This window comes from Protopterus annectens, chromosome 2.part1 (genome assembly GCF_019279795.1).
Source record: "Protopterus annectens isolate FY-2018-M chromosome 2.part1, PAN1.0, whole genome shotgun sequence".
In the NCBI taxonomy this organism is placed as follows: Eukaryota; Metazoa; Chordata; order Ceratodontiformes; family Protopteridae; genus Protopterus; species Protopterus annectens.
In genome coordinates this window covers 576,897,635-576,920,218 of record NC_056729.1, presented here as the reverse complement: position 1 = coordinate 576,920,218, position 22,584 = coordinate 576,897,635, and the positions used below count along the sequence as shown (strand labels likewise).

The window sequence follows — 22,584 nt, the reverse complement described above, 5'->3', positions numbered from 1 at the left end:
CCACCTATGTGGTAGTTCATGGGTACTGAGTTTTTACCAAAAGGAATGACAATGCACTTTTTGGCATTGAGCTTGAGGCCATGGCTTTGACACCAGGCATCTATCTCAGCAAGGCCCTTTTGTAGGATGTCCACATCTTTTGGAGTTTTGATTATGGCTCCTAGTTTGCAGTCATCTGCGAACTTCGTTAATAAAGACCTTCTGTGTTGGCCTGTACTTCAGAGAAGTAGATACCAAACAGGAGAGGACCCAGGACTGAACCCTGTGGTACTCCACTTGTCACTGGTCTGAAGCTGGATTTGGAGTCTGCTACTTTCACAGTGCGGGTTCTGTCAGTGAGCCAGTTGGCAACCCATCTTGTGAGATAGGGATTTATACCTAGTTTAGTGAGTTTATCTATAATTCCAGAGTTGGGGATGGTGTCAAAAGCCTTGGCGAGATCTAGATAGGCTGTGTGAACCACCTTACCCTCATCTACGGCTTTGGTGACTGCTTCAAAGAAGTCTATCAGGTTTAGGAGACATGATCTGCCTTTTACAAACCCAAACTGGGTGGGTTCCTGAGTTTGGAGATTACCAGTGTCATTGTTTATAAGTTCCCATGATGATATGCTCCATAGCCTTGCAGACCAGGCTCGTTAGGCTAATGGGGTGGTAGTTTCTGGGGTCTGTGGTGGCTCCCCCTTTGTGGAGTGGGATAACTGTCGCTGAGCACCATTCAGTGGGCACATCGCCTGAAGTGAGGCTATGATTGAACATGGTACTTAGGTGGGGTGCCAGTTTGCTCTGTAGTTCATGTAGAACACAGCCCGGGATGTCGTCAGGTCCCATGGATGCTGTGTTCTTAGCTTTGTATAGTGTGTTTTTTACCTGTGCAGCCGTGATTACAGGAACTTTGCATTCTTCTGGTATAGAGATGAGCTCTTTAGGGGATGACAGAGGGGTAAAGTTAGCACTGAACCTATCTGCCAGGATGTTGGCAATATCCGTTGGTTCTGTATATTTAGTGCCATTGTGCTGTAACTCAGAGCAGATCTGAGTGTTACCATTGAGATTCTTGACATAGCTATAGAATGCTTTGTGGTTGTCTTTAGAGTCAGTGGCGATTTTGTTTTCATAACTAGCTTTGGAGGATTTTATGAGGGATCTCAGCTTCTTACTGAAGCTGACTGGGGAGTTTCTCCAATCATGGGATTTTACTCTTTTTTGCAACAGTTTCTTTCTTCTGTTGTAGAGTTTGTTTATGGCAGGGGACCACCAGATTGGCTTCCTTTTCTTGAAGGATAGAATCTTGGTTCTGTTAAGGATTGCATGATCCATGCACTCATGTAAGTGCTTATAAAGTGCATTTGTGTAGGATTCAGCAGTCTTACCTCTGTTGTCCGTCTGCATGGGTGTCGTGAAGTTTGCCACTTCTGTCTTAAGAAGCGTGAAGTTGGCTTTGGAGAAATTTTTTACTGTGGTTTCCCTAATGGGGGGTGGGGGAGGGATGTGGATGTCTAGGGTGATTAGTTTATGGTTGGATCTGACCAACGAGGAATTGACCTCTGGTGTGGAGCACCGGTTGCCCATGTTGGTAATAACCAGGTCTAGGATATTGTTGCCCCTGGTGGGGGTGTGGATAAGTTGATCCATGGCACTGGAATTTATGAATTCCAGAAAACGTTGAGCACAAGAGTTGGTACATGAGTAGTTTTCCCAGTTAATGGTAGGGTAGTTGAAATTGCCCATTATTAGGGTGTTAGGTTGTACCCTAATATTTTCCAGTGTATTAAGAAATGAGGAGTGGGAATCCTGGGGCATGGTGGGGGACCTGTAGCAAGCTACAAGTTGGATTGCGGTCTTGCCCAGAGTTAGTTGCACTTGGATAATCTCGGATGCATTATGCTGAGCAACTAGCCTGGAGGTGTGGATATCCTTAATGAATATGGACATGCCTCTGCCTTTAGTGTTTCGGTCCAAGTTAGGTGGCCGAAAGGTGTGGTATGAATTATAGTCTGGTAATGCAGGGGTATTCTCTGGAGCCTTGAACCAGGTCTCTATCACTGCACAGATGTCGATGTTCTCCATTTTAAGGAGTGCCTCGAGAGAGTGCATTTTGAGGTTTAGACTTCTAGCATTGAGTAGCAATACCCTCAGATTCTTCTTGCCTGTACCTGTTAGGGTGGTGAATTTGTCATTTGAACCTTGGCTAAAAAAGGCACTATAGGGGTGGCTAGAGCCTTAGCCTTGTCACTTAATTGCCTTTTTTTCATGAAACCCAATTGTTTAGGTGAAATAATTTGATGTAGGGTTTTTTGAAGTCTATTTGCTAACAATGAGGTTAAAATTTTTATATCTAGATTAATAAGTGCAATTGGCCTGTAGTTAAGGGGGTTTAATTTATCCAAGTTTGGTTTTCGTATTAGGATCATCTTTGAATTATTTAAATATTTGTCAGTTAACCCATGTTGTATGATATGATTGCAAAGTTTTAACAAGACTGGTGCTAGTATATGACTGAATTTTTTGTAAAATGTTGCCGTGAAACCATCGGGGCCTGGGGATTTTTTAATCTTTAGATTATTTATTGCTCTTTTGATTTCACTGGTTGATAAGGGGCTGTCTAATATGTTATACTGATCTTTGTCTAGTTTTGGGAATTTTAGGTTATTTAAGAACTTTTGTTTTATGCTAGACATATGTTGTTGTTGTTTTATGGGGTTATATATATATATTACTATATATTTCCCTAAAGGACTTGATTATGTCTGCTTTATTATATACGTTTCTCGCTTTATATTGAATTTGTGGAATATTTTGGAGAGTTTTCTTTATGTTTATCACATTTGCTAAGACCTTGGAGGGTATTTGGGCCCATTCAGAATATTTATGGATGAGTTTTAACTCATTTACTGAGAGTTTATGTAGTTGCACTGAGTAAAGTTCTTTTTTGATTTAGCAAAGTTTTCTTTCACGATCTTGTGAGTATTGAGATTGAAGTTGTTCAATATTGTTATACTGCAATTCAAGCAAGGCAATTTGTTTTTGCTCTTGTTTTTTGTAAATTGAGGCTTTTTGTATTAGGATTCCTCTTAGTACAGTTTTAGTAGCTGCCCATTGGATATCTAGTGGTATTTGGGTATGTAGTGCTTCTTTTTCAAGTTGGGTTATTGTCCTACCTGTTTCTTCTGTCACTTCTTTTTGGTTTAGAAGGTTACTATTTTGATACCAGTTATAAGGGCTGTCTTGTTTGGCAATTTAGGTAAGTGTGTTGATTGTTACTGATATTTTGGAGTGGTCGGAGAATATTCTCTGGCTGATTTCATATTTTTGGCATTTTTTGGAGAGATTTGATGATATTAAGAAATAGTCTAGTCTTGACCAAACTTTATGTGGGGAGGAAAAGAAGGTGCATTTGTTCATTGATCTGTCATGGTCAATAGTTAGGTAGGGGTCGATATGGTTGAAACTCTGAATGAGGTCATTTAAAGCTCAAGTGATCTGAACTGGCTGTTTTTGTTTGTGCAGTCACTAAGTGGATCAGTTAGACAATTCCAACCCCCCCCTATTATGATAGAATGATTGAGATTGTTGAGGAGTAGATTATAGATTTCATAAATAAACGACTGCTGGTTTGAACACGGTCCATATATATTCAAAAAAAGTGTGTTATTATTTGTCTGCTGATGTGTACTAGTGAAAAGGCACCATCTTTCATTTGTGTTGAAATTGCTATTAGTATATTTTCAGGAAATGATTCTTTAATTATTATGGCAGTATATTTTGTGGAGGAACTATCACCTGATGAAATAATTTGTTTGATCCATTTTCTGGAGCAGATTTTTAGCCATTGATCTTTATTAAGATGTGTTTCTTGTAGGATATGACGTTTGATTTGCTTTGAAAAATAAGATGCAAGATCAAATTTAGCTTTTTTCTGTTACCTAACCCATTAACATTCCATGTATCAACTATGAGCATGTCTACATGAACTTATTAAATGCTTGTTTATCTGTGGCTTTAAAGTAACTTTACAATTGTACATACTTAAGTATTTATGTATATGATGTAGTTGATTCCTTAGTAACAAGCTTTTGTATAGGATGGCATCCAACATAACCTCTTCTGCCTTAGTGCCTGCCCACATATCTCCCTTCCATTGTATGGTATTGATCTTTGTTTTTAGTTTGTCGATAGTGTATTTACTTAAATACCTGCTGTAGTGTAGATGTAGGCAGATATTAATAACAAACTTTCCTTCATTCCAAGTTTTGCTAAGCATTCCTGACATACACTGCATGCTCCATTGTGGAAGTTTCTAGCCTGAAGTACGGTTGCAAGTGTGAATGCTTCATACAATACAGTGTTGTGGAAAATTAGAGGGTATATTTACCTTAGAGTCTGGCACTAAAGAGCTTATCCATGACTGGATTGCCCAACATGTTATTCCGTCATTATAGTGTGGTAACTTATACTGTCCACAAAATAGAGCTTGTTTAAACCTAGTGTCCCAAGGAAGTACAAGTTTATTTAAGTTTGGGGCCTTCTACTTATTCCTTTTTGCAATTGAGAATAAAATGTTAATGGAAGTGCCTATTGGTGATGTGTCTATATGCATATTTAAGTGTAAATTATGTTTGCATTTAATAAATACATGTAATAGTGACAAATCCAAAGTACTTTTATTCTTGGGGATTGCTAAGATATACCTTGGCTGGGTTTCCTTCTTCTTTGTAAAAGGTTTAGCATACTGCTGTACTATTATAGATGGAGGACATATTACAGTGTTTGACATTAGAATGTTAGAGAAAGGGAAGTAATATCAGTACTCTTAATATATATTTTAATACTAAACAGTACAAGCATACCAACTTACTATTATTTATTTAAGCAACCTGATGAGATACATTATAAAAATCAAAACATTTCTCCCCGGGCCTCCGCTGAAAACAGGCTCTGTGGAACCTAGTCGGACATTCCCGGTCAACAAATGTTAAATAAAATAAATAAAATAAAAATAAACATTTCGAAGAACAGGTTCAAAAATAAAAAAAAGATCTGCTAACTTTACTTGCATCAAAATAATACTTTGTTGAATTTTAAGAAACAAAAAGACAGTTAGCTTGAAGGTTGACACTTCATATTTTATCTAATGATACAGTTACTACAGTCCCAGTTCTCCTGTTCTCCTTATGTATTGCAGAAAGATTTCCTTAATAAAACAACCTCTGAGGCATATATAATTATAGCCTGTTAAAATATTAGATTGACTTGTTCAAAGCTTGGAAGTTATATTATGCAAGTGTTCTTGTTATGTTACCTTGAAAATTTTAATTTTGCATCTTTGCAGAGCTTGTCCCTTGATTTTGAAATTGGTTCCTCAGTTTAATGAATTCCAATTGGTTGTTTGGCTGATTAGCAGAGTTTGCAGCTCCCAGTAATGCATTGCTAGTAGACACTCTCAAGGAAGTTACCATTAACCACCGATCTCTTGCCAGGTTTGAAGTAAGTTACCTCCTACCCTGTGGTTACGCAAACGGTGTCCCATAGCCAGCAAATACGGTAAGTCCTAGGTTTCTTCTAAAGCATTCTTTCTCTTTATTTTTTTTTTTTACTTTTAACATTTGGAGATAGTTTCCTGAATGTCTGTACTTGCAGTAGCCGTTTTGAGGTTGAGTTGTCGCGGTGACTGGCCTTGGCTTATTTATTATTAATGTGACTGGTATGTCTTCCTTTTAGTATAAGCAGTACTACTTTTTCATAGAAAACAGTTGTCAGTTAATTGTAGCCGTTGCAAGTGAATCGGTCAGATTTTGGTGTTTGTGAAAATATCATTTGTTGTCAGGGGATAATTATGTTAGTAAATGCTTTAGCCTGTCTAAAGGGATTGACTTCTGTTACGGGTGTTGTAGTAACAGTCCAAGTTGACTTTATACAGATTGGTTAATTAACCGAGGCAGGTTTAAAGTCTTTAGTAAATATGGTAAATGCTGCCTTACCTTGAAGGCTTGTATGCATCTGGATGCACTCGCATTCTGAGTTTCATATCTGAGTTATTTATTTTCAACTGGAGATTCACCGAACACTTTATTAAAAGTGTTTTTGCCTCATGTTTAGTTTGTATTAAATGTTTTTGTTCATTGTAGCTGAAGGAGAGTCTCACTGGGTACCTCATTTGGAAGCGGATATTTTTTTTTATTAAGTAAGAACAGAATGGTGCTAGTGTTTGGTGATCTTGCTTGATGGGAAGGGGGAGGTCTTGAGTTATGCTTATTTTGTGCCCTCTCCATGTCAAGTTCCTTATTTGTTTAGCTGCCATTAAGAATGTAGAGGTGTGTGCAGCATTAAGCAATTTTATGCAGTGGTGGCTGGTGACTTCAAATCAAAGGGGGGCTGCAGGAGACAGCTGAACGAGCGGGGCCAGCATGAAGGGGTGTGTTCAACTAAAAGGGGTGGAGCTATGGTGCAATGGGATCAATGCTGGACATGCTTACTTATTTACATGAAATAAATGCTCAGTCAGTATGGCGCATGCTGAATACTCTGCACAGCACACATTGCTACATACACACACACACACACACACACACATTATATATATATTACTTTAACTGGGATATCAAACCACCTTGGAACAAATACAAAGCTACCTAACCTAAATGGAAATGCAACCTCACAAGAGTGCACAACACAAACACAATGACTTGTACATTGAACTACATAACAGCCTATGCTGTGGAATGGACACTGCTGCTAAGGCAATATTTTACACTTAGATCTCCATCAAATGCTACAATATCATGTATGTCACACAGCTTTGGAGGTTGGGGCAGCTTTATTTGTGTGCAAGCCTGTATATATGTTGGTAAGTATGTGCACGCACAACATAATTACAAAATACAAATATACATACAAAAACCACCTACCCAGCAAAAGTATAGTTCTTCAAAGCATGCTCCAATTTACTAGCACCTTCTGAGCCATCTTATTTGTTTTCATCTACTGTGGCTATCAAGACCCTCTTCTTACCACCCTGCAGACCCATTCACTCCTTTCTGGCAGCCCATTTGATTTGATCATACCAGGCAAGATACCCAAGGCATCCACAAGGGAGATCTAACTTATTCTAAGCAGCAGCACTAATTATTAGCACACCCAAACTTCAGAAAAGGGAGTGGGAATCTATCAGCATTTCTTAGCCATAATGAGATAGTTACATTTAGTCAGCCTGCATTGAAGTGTTACTTGGTGTTTATTTACACAGTATATCTCACAGCTTGCCTTATGTTTAATACTGCCCTACATATTATAAACGTAATACAAACTTCAGCAGAGAGAAACATCAGGCAATGTTGAAATTGAATAGGAAGGTACAGCTGTGAAATTCCAGTACTTAAAAAGAACTACATTTCAATATTTATTTCTGGTAATTTTCTAAATATTTTAAATATAATGATTAAATCAGTAAATCAATCATTTCTGAAGGTATAGCCTTAAATAAGACACTTCCATTCCAAAACATAACTCGTATTTGACCAGTCTTCAAGTGATGTCATGTGCCAAGACTGCATGATGCTTTACTGTTAGGACCTACGTCGTTCATTGGTAACATTCCTGATGTCATAATGGACACCTGCTAAAGTGATGCCCTACTCCTCATCTTCATCAGTAACACTGCCTTATGCGAGATGCCAAAACAATATTAACTACTGTTGGGAAACAACACATGAGAGATACTCTGTCTCTATGCTATGATATTTCTGATTGCAGATGCTTCCAAAACATAACAGGACATCACTAGCAGAGATCTTCCATAGGACATCAGCAAAGTTACCAATGAATGGCATGGTATTGCTAAAAAGAACAGGAAACACATCCTACATGTTGTTGCTGAGTGTGATACACTCATGACTGAGGGCCTATATAGTGAAAGGCACAATAATGCTGCAAGACTGTTGCATTAGGGATTGTGCAAACACTACAGCATAGAAATAGCCGACAAGGATTGGAAACATGGATTATAGAGAATGATGAAGTTTATATCACATGGGATCATCCATTAGAAACAGCTCAAAAAGTAGATATGAGAAAACCAGATATTGTAATCAATGAAAAGAAGACAAAAGTAGTACTGATCACTGAAATTGTTACACCCAGTGACTACAGTGTCTGACATATGGAGAGAGAGAAGTCATAAAATACCAGGATTTGCAGGCGGAAATAAGAGCAATGTGGAAGAAAGATGCACAGACACTTCCAATAGTAGTAGGAGCAATGGTTCTAAGTACAAATAATTTACATTCATAGATATGCTACCAATACCTGTATGAATTACAGGAGGAGGCAATTCTGGGCGCATTGCGATTGCTGAGAAGAGCAGTTTTGGCTAACATCATACTGAAACAATACTAATTTCATAAACTGTAATCATACCCTGAATCAAGACTGGTGTCCATTCCTGTCATGGTATTAGAAACCCAAAAAGAGTCTTGGAGAAATCAGGGCATAATAATTTACTGGTAGACAGCACAAAAAAGGTCTATAAATTCTATGAGCTTTGAGTTTTTTTTTCTTATTTTGCAGTGAAGTATTGGTGGGTTTAGTGCCTGAACACAGGTATTTCCTCATAACAGAGGCAGTAGAGCAAAATGACATAAAATGGCTTTCAGATTCCCTTCAGAAAGTGGCTCTTCCTAAAGTGTCTTCTACCCTCTACTTATCAGGTAACTTCAAAACTTTTTTCCAGTAATTGCCTTTTAAACTCATGAGCTGCCTTGATGAAAATCTCCAGCGTATCTTTCAGCAACCAACTCTCAGGACCTGGAATTTTAATTTCTGTTGTCCTTTTGGGTTTAGTCCTGGATGACTTGTATTCTTCTCTGTAAATATACAGCTGTAGTTCTGAGGGTTTTTTTTTTTTTTTTTTTTTACTCTGGTAAGAAATCATTAAAAAACAGTTCCCATAAGCCCACAAAATACTACCTGCAGACAACCTGCTACTACTGAACGTAGGTAAATATACAGGGATGACTTTAAGGTTTAGAAGAAGGTTAATCAAAATGTTAACACAAATTCTGCATGTATGTTTTGCTTCAGGGCCTGAAAGAGGAGTCTATGTCTTTAAATACTGTATAAAGGTTAAAAAAAAAAAAAACTCCACGAGATACCTCCTTCCACTGAAACAGACCTGTGAAGACACTGACAGACGGTGTTATTCCAGTCTTTATAAAACACCTAAATTGTAAAAGCAAAAAAATAAACTCTAAAATAAATTGCTCAAACAATATGTGGTTCTGTCTATATTGTAAGAACCTACACTAAACTGTCTCTCCACTATGGAGTACGATGATTTCCTGACAACTTCATGATGCAAGAATCAAGGACCGTACATTTCTTAATGGGAACTTTAACAATTAAGGGTTAAACTGAAATCAAATAAATATGACCAGATATTAATGCTAATCAAAACAGCTTGAAACAAGCATGACAAAATGTTTTATCCAATATGCCAGAACAAAGAACCTATCAATTCATCAGTGAATTTGCCATCTGCAATTAGACAGCATGATGCCTCTTCTTACATGCGTGTTGGTATTTTTACTAGTGACCCTGAGTCTTCCTATATTGTTTTTTTTTACGCTGGTTTACCTGGTGCAGCAAAAAAAAAAACTTAACTCAGTTTATGCAATATTCGTCCTCTCTGCTCTTCGCTCTCTCTCTCTGACTGCAGCCACCACAAAGCGAGCCAAAAAAACGCCAGTATAAATTAAAATAATATTGTAACATCCACAAAGTCACCAACGAAGTTAAATGGTCCCAAACTCCTGGATCCCAAGTCGCAACCTCTAAATAAGCTATTGCTACAGATTGTTTCTCACTCTCTTTTTTGAGAAAAGAGCGAGAACCAATCAGTAGCAATCCAGCCATCCACGTCACGTATGTGCCTGCCGACGTGACAGTCCGACCCCCCTTCTAATTTCTGAAGCGGCTTCAAGCGGATCATGCGGTTAAACCGCATAGACTTCTGGGCATCACACTGATGCTTTTATTTGAATCTGGACTGCCTTTTACAGCAGTCAGATACTGATAGTACGTTCTTAAAAAAAAAAAAAAAAAAACCTGGAACTCGACGAGCATGCGCACTTTGAGTTCCGGGAGTTTGCAGACACAGACAGAGTATACTATCGACTGACGACTGTGTAGACTAGTTACTACTACTAATAGTAAGAAATAGAAAATTATTTTAAAACTTTAATAAATGGCAACTGGCAATTTAAATCCTGGGAGGGCTGCAGTCCAGCAGTCCGATGGCATGAGCGGCCCCTGATTTTATGTATATTTGTCTTGGGATTGATTCATCTTGGGATTTCCTAATAGCTCTATCAGCATTTCTTTAACTATATTCTTGTCTTCAACTGTTGACTCGACGATTTCTTTGATTATGGCATTCAGTTGAGTTTGGTCAAAAGCTTCCGGCACTCCTCTTATGATAATGCTGTTCCTTTGGCTCCTTGCTTCAAGGTCTATTAATTTTGATTGTAGGTCTTTTATAGCTTGTCCATTAGCTTTTTCTTTAGACTTTAAGTCTGTAATTTCTGATATATTTTCTTCGGTTTTAATTTCATTTACAATAAGTCTATATATATTTATATTTATATAGCTGTATTTCCTTTTTTTTTCTTTCTTTCCTTTCTCCATCAGTTCATGTAAGTTTTTTCATGAAGTATTGTGAAAACTACTGTATTTGATACTACTTGATGCTTTTGCTGTAAATGTTTTTTTTTTGGCTGGAAAATAAATAAAAAGTATATTGGAAAAAATATATACTGGATCAAAAGAGCAATGCCCCCCTCCCCCTCTCTCTCTCTCTCTCTCCTTACATTAACAGTAACACAGTATTCAACACATTTGAAGCAGTCAAATTTTTCAAAATGCTCTTTATGAAACTGTTGAATTTCTTCATGCTCCCAGAGTGAGGATGAGTGTCCATATCAGTTAGAAAAAGACAACTCTCGCATTATCCCAGCAATCCTACTCTTTGTTCTTTACCATCCAAGTCACTGTCATTAGGTAGCATCATTCTTTTTCAGCACGCTGCCATCTCCCATGATACTCTACTCAACGGACACTGCTGCACTCAGTTTGCTTCCTCATACTCATATGGATTGCTCCTCTCTAACCCTCTAACACAGCTCATCCAATGAAGGAGGAGAATAAAAGAATTATAACAGAATAGAAGATTTGTTTATTTATTTGCTACGTCTTTACCAGGCAGGTGGGAAGAGCTGTTGACCCTTTCTAGTATGTTAAGATCAGGGGTAGACTGTCAAAATCATGAATGCAACAGATAAATGAACTATGTGTAGCCAAAATGCAATGCATGGTGAAAACAGAACAGTATTGTAAGAGAAGGAAAACTATACAAAGATAGAATATGCTCAATACAGTAATAGAGCAAGATGAATTAAATACATAAACTACGTAAAATTTACACAACACATGTGCAGATATTAAAATGAAATGTGCTAATATATTTGCTTCTGGGGTTTACCTATTTTACCATTATCAGAAAAGCAGATAACTAAATGATGCAACTAAAACAACACTTGCCACTACTAATCTCCTCCCCACTTTTCATTATGTTGCTCCCATCCTTACTAACCTCCAGGGATCACAAAACAATTAAAACTTGAACAATGCTATAAAAAGATGATAAATTTGCAGCAAATACCCCTTTCAGAACTGACCAATGTATAACAATGAAAAGCTTAAATTGGTTAGAACTGCCTCATCAACTAATATATACACAGTTTCTTACCAAATTATCCAGCATCTATCTGCCTGCCCAGCACTAAAACACATTCTATACAACTATGCTCCCAGTTGGTCAATGTGATCGAAAACTCCTGTCTGTCTACAGACCTTGCAGATCTGATGGGTATTGCCCATAGCTAAGGCTGGGAGCTCCTTACCTGTAGCCATCAGGTCTATACCCATCCCTCCCATCTTTCAAAACCACTCTGAAGGGTGTTGGAAGTTGGCATAATGGTTAAGGTGTTTACCTCACAGACATAAAGTACAGAGTTTGATACTCACCTCTGAAAAGGAAACTGGCTAGGCTTAACATGGCCCAAAAGAACAGCTAATCTAGTACTTACCTATAACAAAGTTTAGGGTGGGAGGTTGGCACAGTGGTTAAGGTGTTCATTCTCACATACGGTAATTGGCTGGGCTTGGAATGGCCCACAAGGACAGTTAGCCTGGTATTAATTTATTTTCTGTTCCCCATGGACAGGGGTAGTCAGTTCTGATCTGTAAAGTGCATCCATCTAACCAACAACAATTGGGGCAACCCAGGATTAACATGGGTAGGCTTATAAAGACTCTAGGGCCGCTAGCCTAGTAACCTCTTATGAACCTATGAAAGCTAAAACCTGTCTCAGTTCTTTCTCAAAACCAGGATGAACTATATCCCTAAATGTGAACAAGTAACTTTTCATTCCTTACACCTCCTTACTCACCCTTCTTCACTTACATCCTTACTGCTATCAAATTCTCTTCCTTGACTTTCTTTCTAAATATACCATAAACTATTTCCCCCTAATATAGCTTAATATAGCAGTTCTTCTTTGTATTAGACTAACTTACTTTAATTTTTCTACAAATTGTCTAAAATTTCTCTAAATATTAAATGATTGTCATATAACTTGTATCGATTCTTAACCAATATTTTTATATTATGTCTAATTTGTTATAATTATTTAAACTGTTGATGTTTTTGTTTTATTTCTGAAAATTGTAAAATTATTGTTCTTAAAATGTTTTGTAATACTTTGGAGTTTTTCTCCCTGGGCCTCCACTGAAAATGGGCTTCTACCCAGTCAGACTCTCCCAGTAATCAAATGTCAATAAATAAAATAAAATAAATAAAACAAGACGTCCCTTCAACAATCACATCCTCTTTTACTTGGCAGTCACTAGAATGGTGATGCATCAGTTTCAGCTCAAACTATTCTTATTCTCTTGGAATGCATTTCATCACATAGCCTGCTTTTCTGCTCTTTCTGCCATCTCTACTCCTGGCCAATCATTCCCTTTTGGTGTTTCTGAGCAGATTGCTCCCTATCATCCTACCACTGATTTATCTACTCCACACTTTTAGGGGAGACCTGTCTCCTATTCCAATTTGTGTCAACTTGGAATGTTTCTGGCTCCTTTTGCTCAGTAAGTTTGTCTTCCATAAGGACCACCTTTCTGGCAAGTTCCTCCATTTTTCTGGCCATACTGTATGTAGTTAAGGTATTACAGTAAAATTTCCCCTTGATTTGTGGATCAAGGAGACATTATGGGGCTCAGAAATTTGTAGCTCCCATTACTTTGGACCCCCTTCTCCTTTTATCTGTCAGTACCAAGCACTGACACCCTTCAGTGCAGAGTGAATATCCTAACTGCTTCCTACAGTGAATGGCTCCAATAAACTGCACTTTATGCATTGAGCTGGAATTTGTGTCATATGGCAAAGACCCACTGATGACTGTCCATATAGATTCAACACTGCAGGGAGAAGTTAGACTCTCTTTTGGCACTCTATAAATGAAAAGTTGGTCATCACTTTTACCATGTAGACCACCAGCATTAGTGTTCTTTATGGCTACATATCTTAGAAGCCACTCTTTAAAGTTGAAACTGTGGCATTTTCCACTCAATGTGTTCTGCACCCCAACAAACATGTTCCATCTACCTGATAGTCCAGGCCTTGCATTCCTTTTATAATTATTTCTTTTTATTTAGCAATCATCACAATTTCCTTGCATATCTAATTGTTCATACTCTCTTGCTTGTTTGTAAGTATATCAACCATTGATCTATGTTTACTCATGTTGATTGTCAGCCATTTGAACCTTTTTCTAAGTTTAGTGGTGCACCCTTCCTTACTTAGCACTGTAAACATAATTATTTCATTTTGTCCTTGGACTGCAGTCAGTCTCTGCCACAAGATGCCCATACTGAGATTATCAGCGTCCAGTTTACTTAAAAAACAGTCAAGTGTCTCTACCATTTAAGCACCCTAACCCACAAAATTTACAGCAACAATACTTCTCGCCATCATCTGTCCCCTACTAGTCAATTCCCACGTTGGTGATGGGGACTGAATAGGCCAACTGGCTGGGAGAACCAAGCAGCAAAATTATGATAACATAGTTTTCAGTGCCCCCTCATAGCCGGATTTCTGAAAAAAAAGAATACCGATACTGACCTGAAATACAAAACTGATCGTTAACAGCTGTATTCCTCATTAAAAAATATTAACTTTTGTTTTCAAGGTACCAGTTAATGTAACTAATGAACTCAACAGCTATAAATCACAGTACTTTAGTCCACGAACAGTGCACCTATTTATTGTCAGTTTAATCTTGAACATAAACAATATATTATTTCTTTTTCACAACCTTTACAGTTCCACTGCTGTTGTCAAACTCTGTAATCAAATATACAGGGCTCCTAACATTTTGATAACAAAAATGCGTCCCCCTCATACAACAGTGCGTCCCCCTCATACAACAGTGCATCCCCCTCATACAACAGTGCGTCCCCCTCATACAACAGTGAGTCTCCCTCATACAACAGTGCATCTCCCTCATACAACAGTGTGTCTCCCTCATACAACAGTGCGTCTCCCTCATACAACAGTGTGTCCCCCTCATACAACAGTGCGTCTCCCTCATACTTACTGGTTCCTGGAAGTAGAACTGATAGTCAAAAACAGGTACTTTCTCAAGACTGCTGAATGGATTGATAAGTGGGTTCACATGGAAGAATGGTGTGTTTACTCCAGCTACAGCCCTGGTAAAATAATCAAAAAGAGAAAAATGCATTTATAACTTATGATTCTAATACAGACACTCAATATTCAATATATCTTTTATTGTAATATTATACAGTATATGGTTAGAAACTATGATATTCATGTGCATATCAATAATTAAGGGAAAATCATTTCATACATTTTTTCCAGAAAATGTTACTAAAATATTTTTCAAAAATGTTTCCAAAGTAAAAAGTGTCTGTAAAGATGTGCTGATTCAGAAGCTAAGTTAAAAACAGTGTCAGTGATTTAAATAGCACAACTGCCTTTATTGCTGAAAGATTAAAAGACTGTTGGTTCTGTTCCCTCACCAGTTGCTCAAATTCATTTTGTTTCACTCTTTGCCCTCTGTCTGTTTTACATCAAACTCCTCTCAGCCAACTGGCCCATTTGCTCCCTATCACCAAGATGTGGGTCGACTAGCTGGGTCTATCATTTAGGCAGCCGTCAGGATGGTTCAAAGGTTTTAGCATTAAGGCTCTCATTCTCTTTATGTGTCTAGCTAAGCAGGGGGAAAGAGGGATTAAAGTGTCGGGTTGTGCTGATCCACATTGTATATGGCTAGAAGCAACCCCACCCTCCATATCTGAATCAGTGCAAGTGTTTTCCCCAGTGTCTTTCAGTAAAACTGCACTTCTTCATTTGTTCCCCAAGTGCCCATAACCCCCCCAATCCCCCTGGAAATGGTGAGGGGGCCAAGCCCTCTTCACTACTTTTCCTGCCTGCCTGGCTCTCCAGTCACGTGTGTACCGTTTAGGTTCCATTCTTCTGCTTCACAGAGGCAGGTCATTCATTTTTGCAGGACAACTGTTGCATTCATTTTCTACTACTGCCACTGCAGTACTGTTTATGGGGTAATACTGCCCTACTGAGGCACCATCCTTCTGATGAGACATTAAACTAAGGTGCCATGTGCTTGAACTGGTGGTAGCTGAGAAGGACATTAAAGAACCTATGTCAATTATTGAGAAAAAAGTAGGGGTATTATTATTATTATCATTATTGTTATTATTGTGAAAGACAAAAACAAACTAAATCAAACTAAACCAAAAAAAAAGTTACAGGAATTGTTATATAAAATGTAAAATCTAGTAGCACATATTACATCATAAATTGTAGTTGAAATTGTAGTTCATTGGCCGTTTGGGCAGTTTTTCCATCTCTTTCTACTTTCTGGTTAAAAGCCCGTTTTGCATTTGGTCCCCACCTTTCCTATAACTAGTGTAGTCCAGGTACAGATTTGCTGTATCCAGGACTGTTGGTAAGCTTCTGAGTCCCCCAAGCCCTTCTGTGTTGGAGAGAAGCCTTCTAGCTTATCATTGGGAGACTGGGAGTGGTAAGCACTATGTAACCTATTTACCACAAGAGGAGTAGTTTCTGGCCTAGAAATTATAGTTTATTGGCCATTTGGGAAGCTTTTCCATCTCTTTCAACCTTCTGATTTAAAAGCCTGTGTTTGCACTTGTTTCCTGCCTTTCCTATTACTAGTCTAATCTAGGTACAGGTTTGATGTATCCAGAACTCTCTGTAAGCTTCTGAGCCCCCCCAAGCCTTTCCATGTTGGAGGGAAGCCTTCTAGCTTATCAGTGGGAGTGGTAAGCATCAAGTAGCCTATCTACCACAAGAGGAGTGGTCTCTGTCCCAGAAATTGTAGCTATTGGCTGTTTGAGCAGTTTTTTTCCATCTCTTTCAACTTTCTGGTTTGAAAGCCGCACTTGTGCCTGTTTCCCGCCTTTCTTATAACTAGCCTAGTCTGGTTACAAACTTGCTGTATCCAGGAATGTTAGTAAGCTTCTGAGCCCCCCAAGCCTTTCTGTGTTGGAGGGAAGCCTTCTAGCTTATCAGTGGGAGTGGTAAGCACTAGATAGCCTATCATCCATGGGAAGAGTGAGTTTTGGCCCAGAAATTGTAGTTTATTTGGCTGTTTGGGCAGTTTTCTATCTCTTTCAACTTGCTGGCTTAAAAGCCTACATTTGTACTTGTTCCCCCACCTTTCCTGTAACTAGTCTAGTCCAGGTACAGACTTGCTGTATCCAGGACTCTTTGTAAGCTTCTGAGCCCCCCAAGCCTTTCTGTGTTGGAGGGAAGCCTTCTAGCATATCAGTGGGAGTGGTAAGCATTAGGTAGTCTATCTACCACAAGGCCTATCTACCACAAGAAGAGTGGTTCCTGGCCCAGAAATTGTAGCTATTGGCCATTTGGGCAGTTTTTTCCATCTCTTTCAACATTCTGGTTTAAAAGCCGCACTTGCGCTTATTTCCCACCTTTCCTGTTACTAGCCTAGTCCAGATACAGAGTTGCTGTATCCAGGACTGTTGGTAAGCTTCTGAGCCCCGCAAGCCTTTCTGTGTTGGAGGAAAGCCTTCTAGCTTATCAGTGGGAGTGGTAAGCACTAGGTAGCCTGTCTACCATGAGAGGGGGGGTTCTTGGCCCAGAAATTGTAGTTTAATGACCATTTGGACAGTTTGTTCGTCTCTTTCAACTTTCTGGTTTAAAAGACCACATCTGTGCTTGTTTCCCATCTTTCCTGTAACTAACCTACTGGGTAGCACTAGAAAGCCTTAAACAGATACAAGCCTTCTAGCTTAGAAGACAGACTTTGGAGTGATTAAGTATCAGTTTTCTGTACTTTCTTGCTATACTTAACTGTTTTCCACCTAAACACAGATTTTTCAGCATTCATTGTGATTTAAAAGCTTGTTTTTTTCACATATTGTACTTATTTGACAGCCTTCACTTTTAAAAAGCTGTTTTTTTGTTTAAATAATTTGTTTAACTGTTGTAGGCTACACATTAAAGTGTGATAGCCTTTTCTGATTGTTTGTAGTCGTTTAAAGCTGTTTAAGTGTATTTTCTACTGTTTTTGCCTTATCTTTTCAAAAAAGCAAAAAAAAAAAAAAAAAACCCCAAAATTCCTTGTTTCCTGCCTTTCTAAGCTAGTATAGTCCAGTTTTCAGGCTAATGCTGAATTCAGGGCTGTGATACTAGTTTCTGAGTTGCCCATACCTTACTTGGATAGAAGGAAGTTTCTCTGTTCACCTGTGAGAGAGGGGAGCTTTGAGCAACCTATCTGTCCCTGGAGGAGTGGTTCCAGCCCAGAAGTTAGTAGTTTATTGCCCATTTTGGGCTAATTTCTATCTCTTTCATTTCCCTACTATAAAAACTGTGTTTGCATGGTTTTGCTCACCGGGCAATGCCGGTTAGCTACGGTTAAATTATTCCCGGCTCCACTAAGTCTCCTCTTCAGTTTTTCCCTTGAAACTAGTCTAACTCTCAACCTAAGCACTCACAAAGCATCTTACAGCCCAGCACTTGCTCAGACCTAATAGCAAGCACTAATATACCCTGACACTGATTGCCCAGCAGGTCAATCACTCCTCACCAACCAAGCGACTAAGCAGCTCACCCTACTGTACAGGCATGACCAAAGGGCAACTTCAAGTGCACTCTAGTCCAGCTGGTGAATCTGAGTATCCTGAGGCAATGCTACAACTGCTTCATGTACACAGACAACCCTCTCCTCCTACCACAAAACACTAACATATGCGAGAGATGCAATTATACAGCCAAAATGGAAGCTAAGCTGTCTCCACCCAAGACTGGAACAGAGTCAAGATGTGAAGGTTAACACTTGCACCATACCTTCAGCTGCACACAGACCTACTAAAACAGCACTGACAAAAAATACACATAAATACACAAAATCATACTCGGAGGCTCTAGATAAAAACCAGCAAAAGCATCAGAGACCTCCAAAGTAGACACCCAAATAACCTGCACCTCCCATCACAAACCAGGCAACACATGCAACACAAAATCAGTGTGCCGCACAATAACAGCCCTTGAGGCGAAATAACATACCTAACACACTAGTAATAGGTAACTCTATAGTCAGGCACACTGATGTCCCACTCACTAGGCTGGACAAGCAGAAGGTTACTGTTAGCTGCCTGTCGGGAGCCAAAATTTGCCACATAACACAAGCACTCAGGTCACTCCAGAACAAGTACAGATATGACTCTGTAATTGTTCATGTTGGTGTGAATGACCTGAGACGTACCTCCCTGGACTACATGAAAAGAGACATGGAAGAGCTCTCTGATCATGTAGCCCAGGCTGGTATGACCGTGACCCTAAGTAGCATCCTGCCCTCACCAAGAATGATACCTCAGTATAAAGAAAAAATTATCAATTTCAACAACTGGCTAAGCTTCTGTATCATTCAAAGGGGATCCAGTGTCTGTCAGCCTGGGACGACATGCTCGACAAGCCGCTTTGCTTCGCCAGAGACGGCTTGTACCTGTCACCCCTAGGCTTTCGAATACTGGCCAAGGCTCTTGCTGCCCTCATAGTGCCTTTTTTAGGCAAGGCTCAAAGGTCAAACCCAAATCTGTAAAGAGCACAATTAACAAAAAATTGAGGGTTATGCTACTCAGTGCAAGGAGTTTAAATCTCAAAATGCACGAGCTCTAAGCACTCCTCAGTATGGAGAACGCTGACATCTGTGCAGTAACTGAAACCTGGTTCAAGGCTCCAGAGAGCAGCCCGGCACTACCAGACTACAACTCATACCACACGTTTTGGCCAAAGAACATGGACCGAAACACAAAAGGAGGGGGTGTATCCATATTCATCAAGGATACCTACACCTCCAGGTTAGTGGCGCAGCATGATACCTCTGAGATCATCCATGTGCAACTAACATCGGGCAAATCTGCAATGCAAATTGTGGCCTGCTACAGATCACCCTCCATGACCCAGGACCACCACTCCACCTTTCTGGAGACACTGGAAAACATGCAGGTCTTACCAAACACCCTGATATTGGGCAATTTCAATTACCCTACCATTCACTGGGAAAACTACTCAAGTACAAATTCCCAGGCCCAGCGCTTCCTGGAATTCATCAACTCAAATGCCCTGGATCAGCTGGTAAACTCCCCTACCAGAGGTGAAAACATATTGGACTTTGTCATCACCGACACGGGAGACAGGTGTCCCACACTGGAGGTCAACCCGTCACTGGTTAGATCAGACAATAAACTAATCACTCTGGATGTCCACACCCCACCACCACCCCCAACTAAGGAAACCACAGTAAAAAACTTTTCTAAAGCAAGTCTCACCTTACTTAAGACAGAGGTGGTAAGTTTCACAGCCCCCACGCTAAAGGATAACGCTGCCCAAGATGCAGAAACCTTTACAAATGCACTCTATGAGCACCTACAAGGATGCATGGATCATGCCATCCCTAGCAAAACCAAGACTCACTCCTCTAAGAGAAGGAAACCAGTTTGATGGACCCCTGCAATAAATAGGCTATACAACAGAAGGAGGAAACTAGTTCAGAAAAAAAGCAAATGCCAAGAAGGAAAGACATCCCTGATCAGTATCAGTAAGAAACTAAGGTCCTTCATGAAATCATCCAAGGCTAACTTCGAAAGAAAAATAGCCAAGTATTCAAAAGATAACCACAAAGCCGTCTTTAGCTATTGTAAGAATTTAAGTGGCAACTCGCAGATATGCACTGAACTAGTATAAAATAGCACAAAATATACTGAACCTACTGATATTGCCAACATCCTGGCAGATAGATTCAGTGCAAACCTCACACTCCCCCCTCACCTCCAAAAGGGCCCACAACAATACTGGAAAAATGTAATGTCCCAAAAATCACAGACGCACAGGTGAAAACAGCCCTTTCAAAAGTCAAAAACACAGCATCAATGGGACCAGATGGTGTCCCAGGCTGCTTCTTGCACGAACTACAGAACGAACTAACCCCCCCCAGCTAAATACGCTGTTCAACCTCAGGCTCTCCACAGGCTACGTGCCCATAGAATGGCACACAGCAACAGTTATTCCTCTCCATAAAGGGGGGACCACAACTGACCCTGGTAACTATCGCCCCATAAGCCTGACTAGCCTGGTCTGTAAGGCTATGGAGAGCATCATCATGGAACTCATGAACAAAGACATTGGGAACCTCCAAACACTTGACCTGACCCAGTTCAGCTTTGTTAAGGGCAGATCATGCCTAGTAATCCTGGTTGACTTCTTCGAGACAGTCACCAAGGCCATAGATGAGGGAAAGGTGGTTCACACAGCCTACCTTGACCTTGCCAAGGCTTTCGACACCATTCCCCATGCGGGTATTACAGAAAAACTCACCAGCCTGAACATAAACCCCTATATCATGAGATGGGTTGCCAACTGGCTTACAGACAGAACTCACACGGTAAGAGTAACGGGCTCCAGGTCCGACTCTAAACCAGTCACAAGTGGTGTCCCGCAAGGCTCGGTCCTGGGACCCCTACTGTTCAGCATCTACTTCTCAAAAGTACAGGCAAACACAGGAGAACTATGGCTAACCAAGTTCGCAGATGATTGCAAACTGAGAGCCATAATTGACTTTCCAGCTGACATGGACATCCTCCAAAAGGGCCTTACTGAGACGGACACCTGGTGTCAAAGTCATGGCCTCAAGCTAAATGCCAAAAAATGCATAGTCATCCCGTTTGGGAAAAACAAAACACCCACGAATTACCACATAGGTGGCAGTCCCCTTAATACAGAAGAGGTAATAAGAGATCTGGGGACCCAGGTAGATAGTAATCTCTCCTTTGACAATCATATTGCCAAAGTAGTTATGAAATCCTTCTATGTGGCCCATCTAATTACTAAAGGGTTCGCATCTAGAAATAATGAGGTTATAGTGCCCCTCTACTCGTCACTCATTAGACCCATCATAGAGTACAATGCCCCATTTGGGATGTACCTCACAAAGTCACTTCCAACAGCTGGAAAGACCACAAAAGTACCTCACCAAGAGGATTACTGGCCTCAAACTTATGTCCTATGCAGCCTGACTGAAAAAACTCCGGCTGTACTCAGTGGCATATCACTTACTCAGAGGTGATCTCTGCCTGACTTACAAAGCCATGACCAACTCAGAATTGATGGACATGCTCCACCTAAAGAAATCCAAGTCACTGCGAGCCATGCGCTCTAGTGAGCTAAACCTCACCACAACAATAAATAGAACATGCTGGAGGAATAGATTCCTGTCACAGTGACTCCCCATGCTTTGGAACAAAATTCCAAATTACATCAGGCAGAACCCCTCACTGACACTCTTGAAGAGAAACCTTGACGAGTGGATGGGTAACAGAAAATACACCCCTGGGATCACTTCATTGGCTCTGCTTGACAGAGGATCAGTTAATTAATCAATGGGGAGGCGAAAGCCGACACACTCTGGCTAGGCTTATAAATGCCCTCGGGCAGACAGCCTAGTACCTACCTATGAACCTATAAAATATTTCTTACTGTACAGAACAAAAGAACACCTAGCTATCCAAATCTTCTAAATAATATCCAAGCAATCATTTAACATTCTGACAAAACTTTTATGGTAGAAACACCATAACAAATGTTATCCACTGCAGGAAAATGCACAGAAAATTGGGAAAGTTGCTACTTAACTAAAATCTTCCAAAATTCTCTAAATTAGGGCAAGATTCAAAATATGTTAAATAGTTTACAATTCTTGAGAAGAGCACTGTCATTCAGAAAAACTTTTGTAAGAAAGGTATTAACTGATAATTTCTGATGCTCTACATTGCAAATAAATTCTCTGAGTAAAGGAAGGCACTTCAGTGTTGGGCTGCTCTGCAGACAAGAATGCTACAGAGTAGGAGGAGAAGACTACAGAGCCATTTTTAATTTGGGTTCCTA

At 39.7% G+C, this 22,584-nt stretch overlaps 1 protein-coding gene across 2 annotated transcripts in view; it reads right to left on the bottom strand.

Moving 5' to 3' along the window:
• Nucleotides 1-22,584, bottom strand: part of EPHX2 (epoxide hydrolase 2) — a 3,146,492-nt gene that overhangs the window by 1,507,191 nt on the left and 1,616,717 nt on the right. For both annotated transcript variants that reach the window (XM_044062350.1, XM_044062351.1), the window contains exon 12: nucleotides 14,714-14,825. In XM_044062350.1, the coding sequence (XP_043918285.1) occupies nucleotides 14,714-14,825 (112 nt within the window). The remainder of the gene's footprint in view (nucleotides 1-14,713; nucleotides 14,826-22,584) is intronic.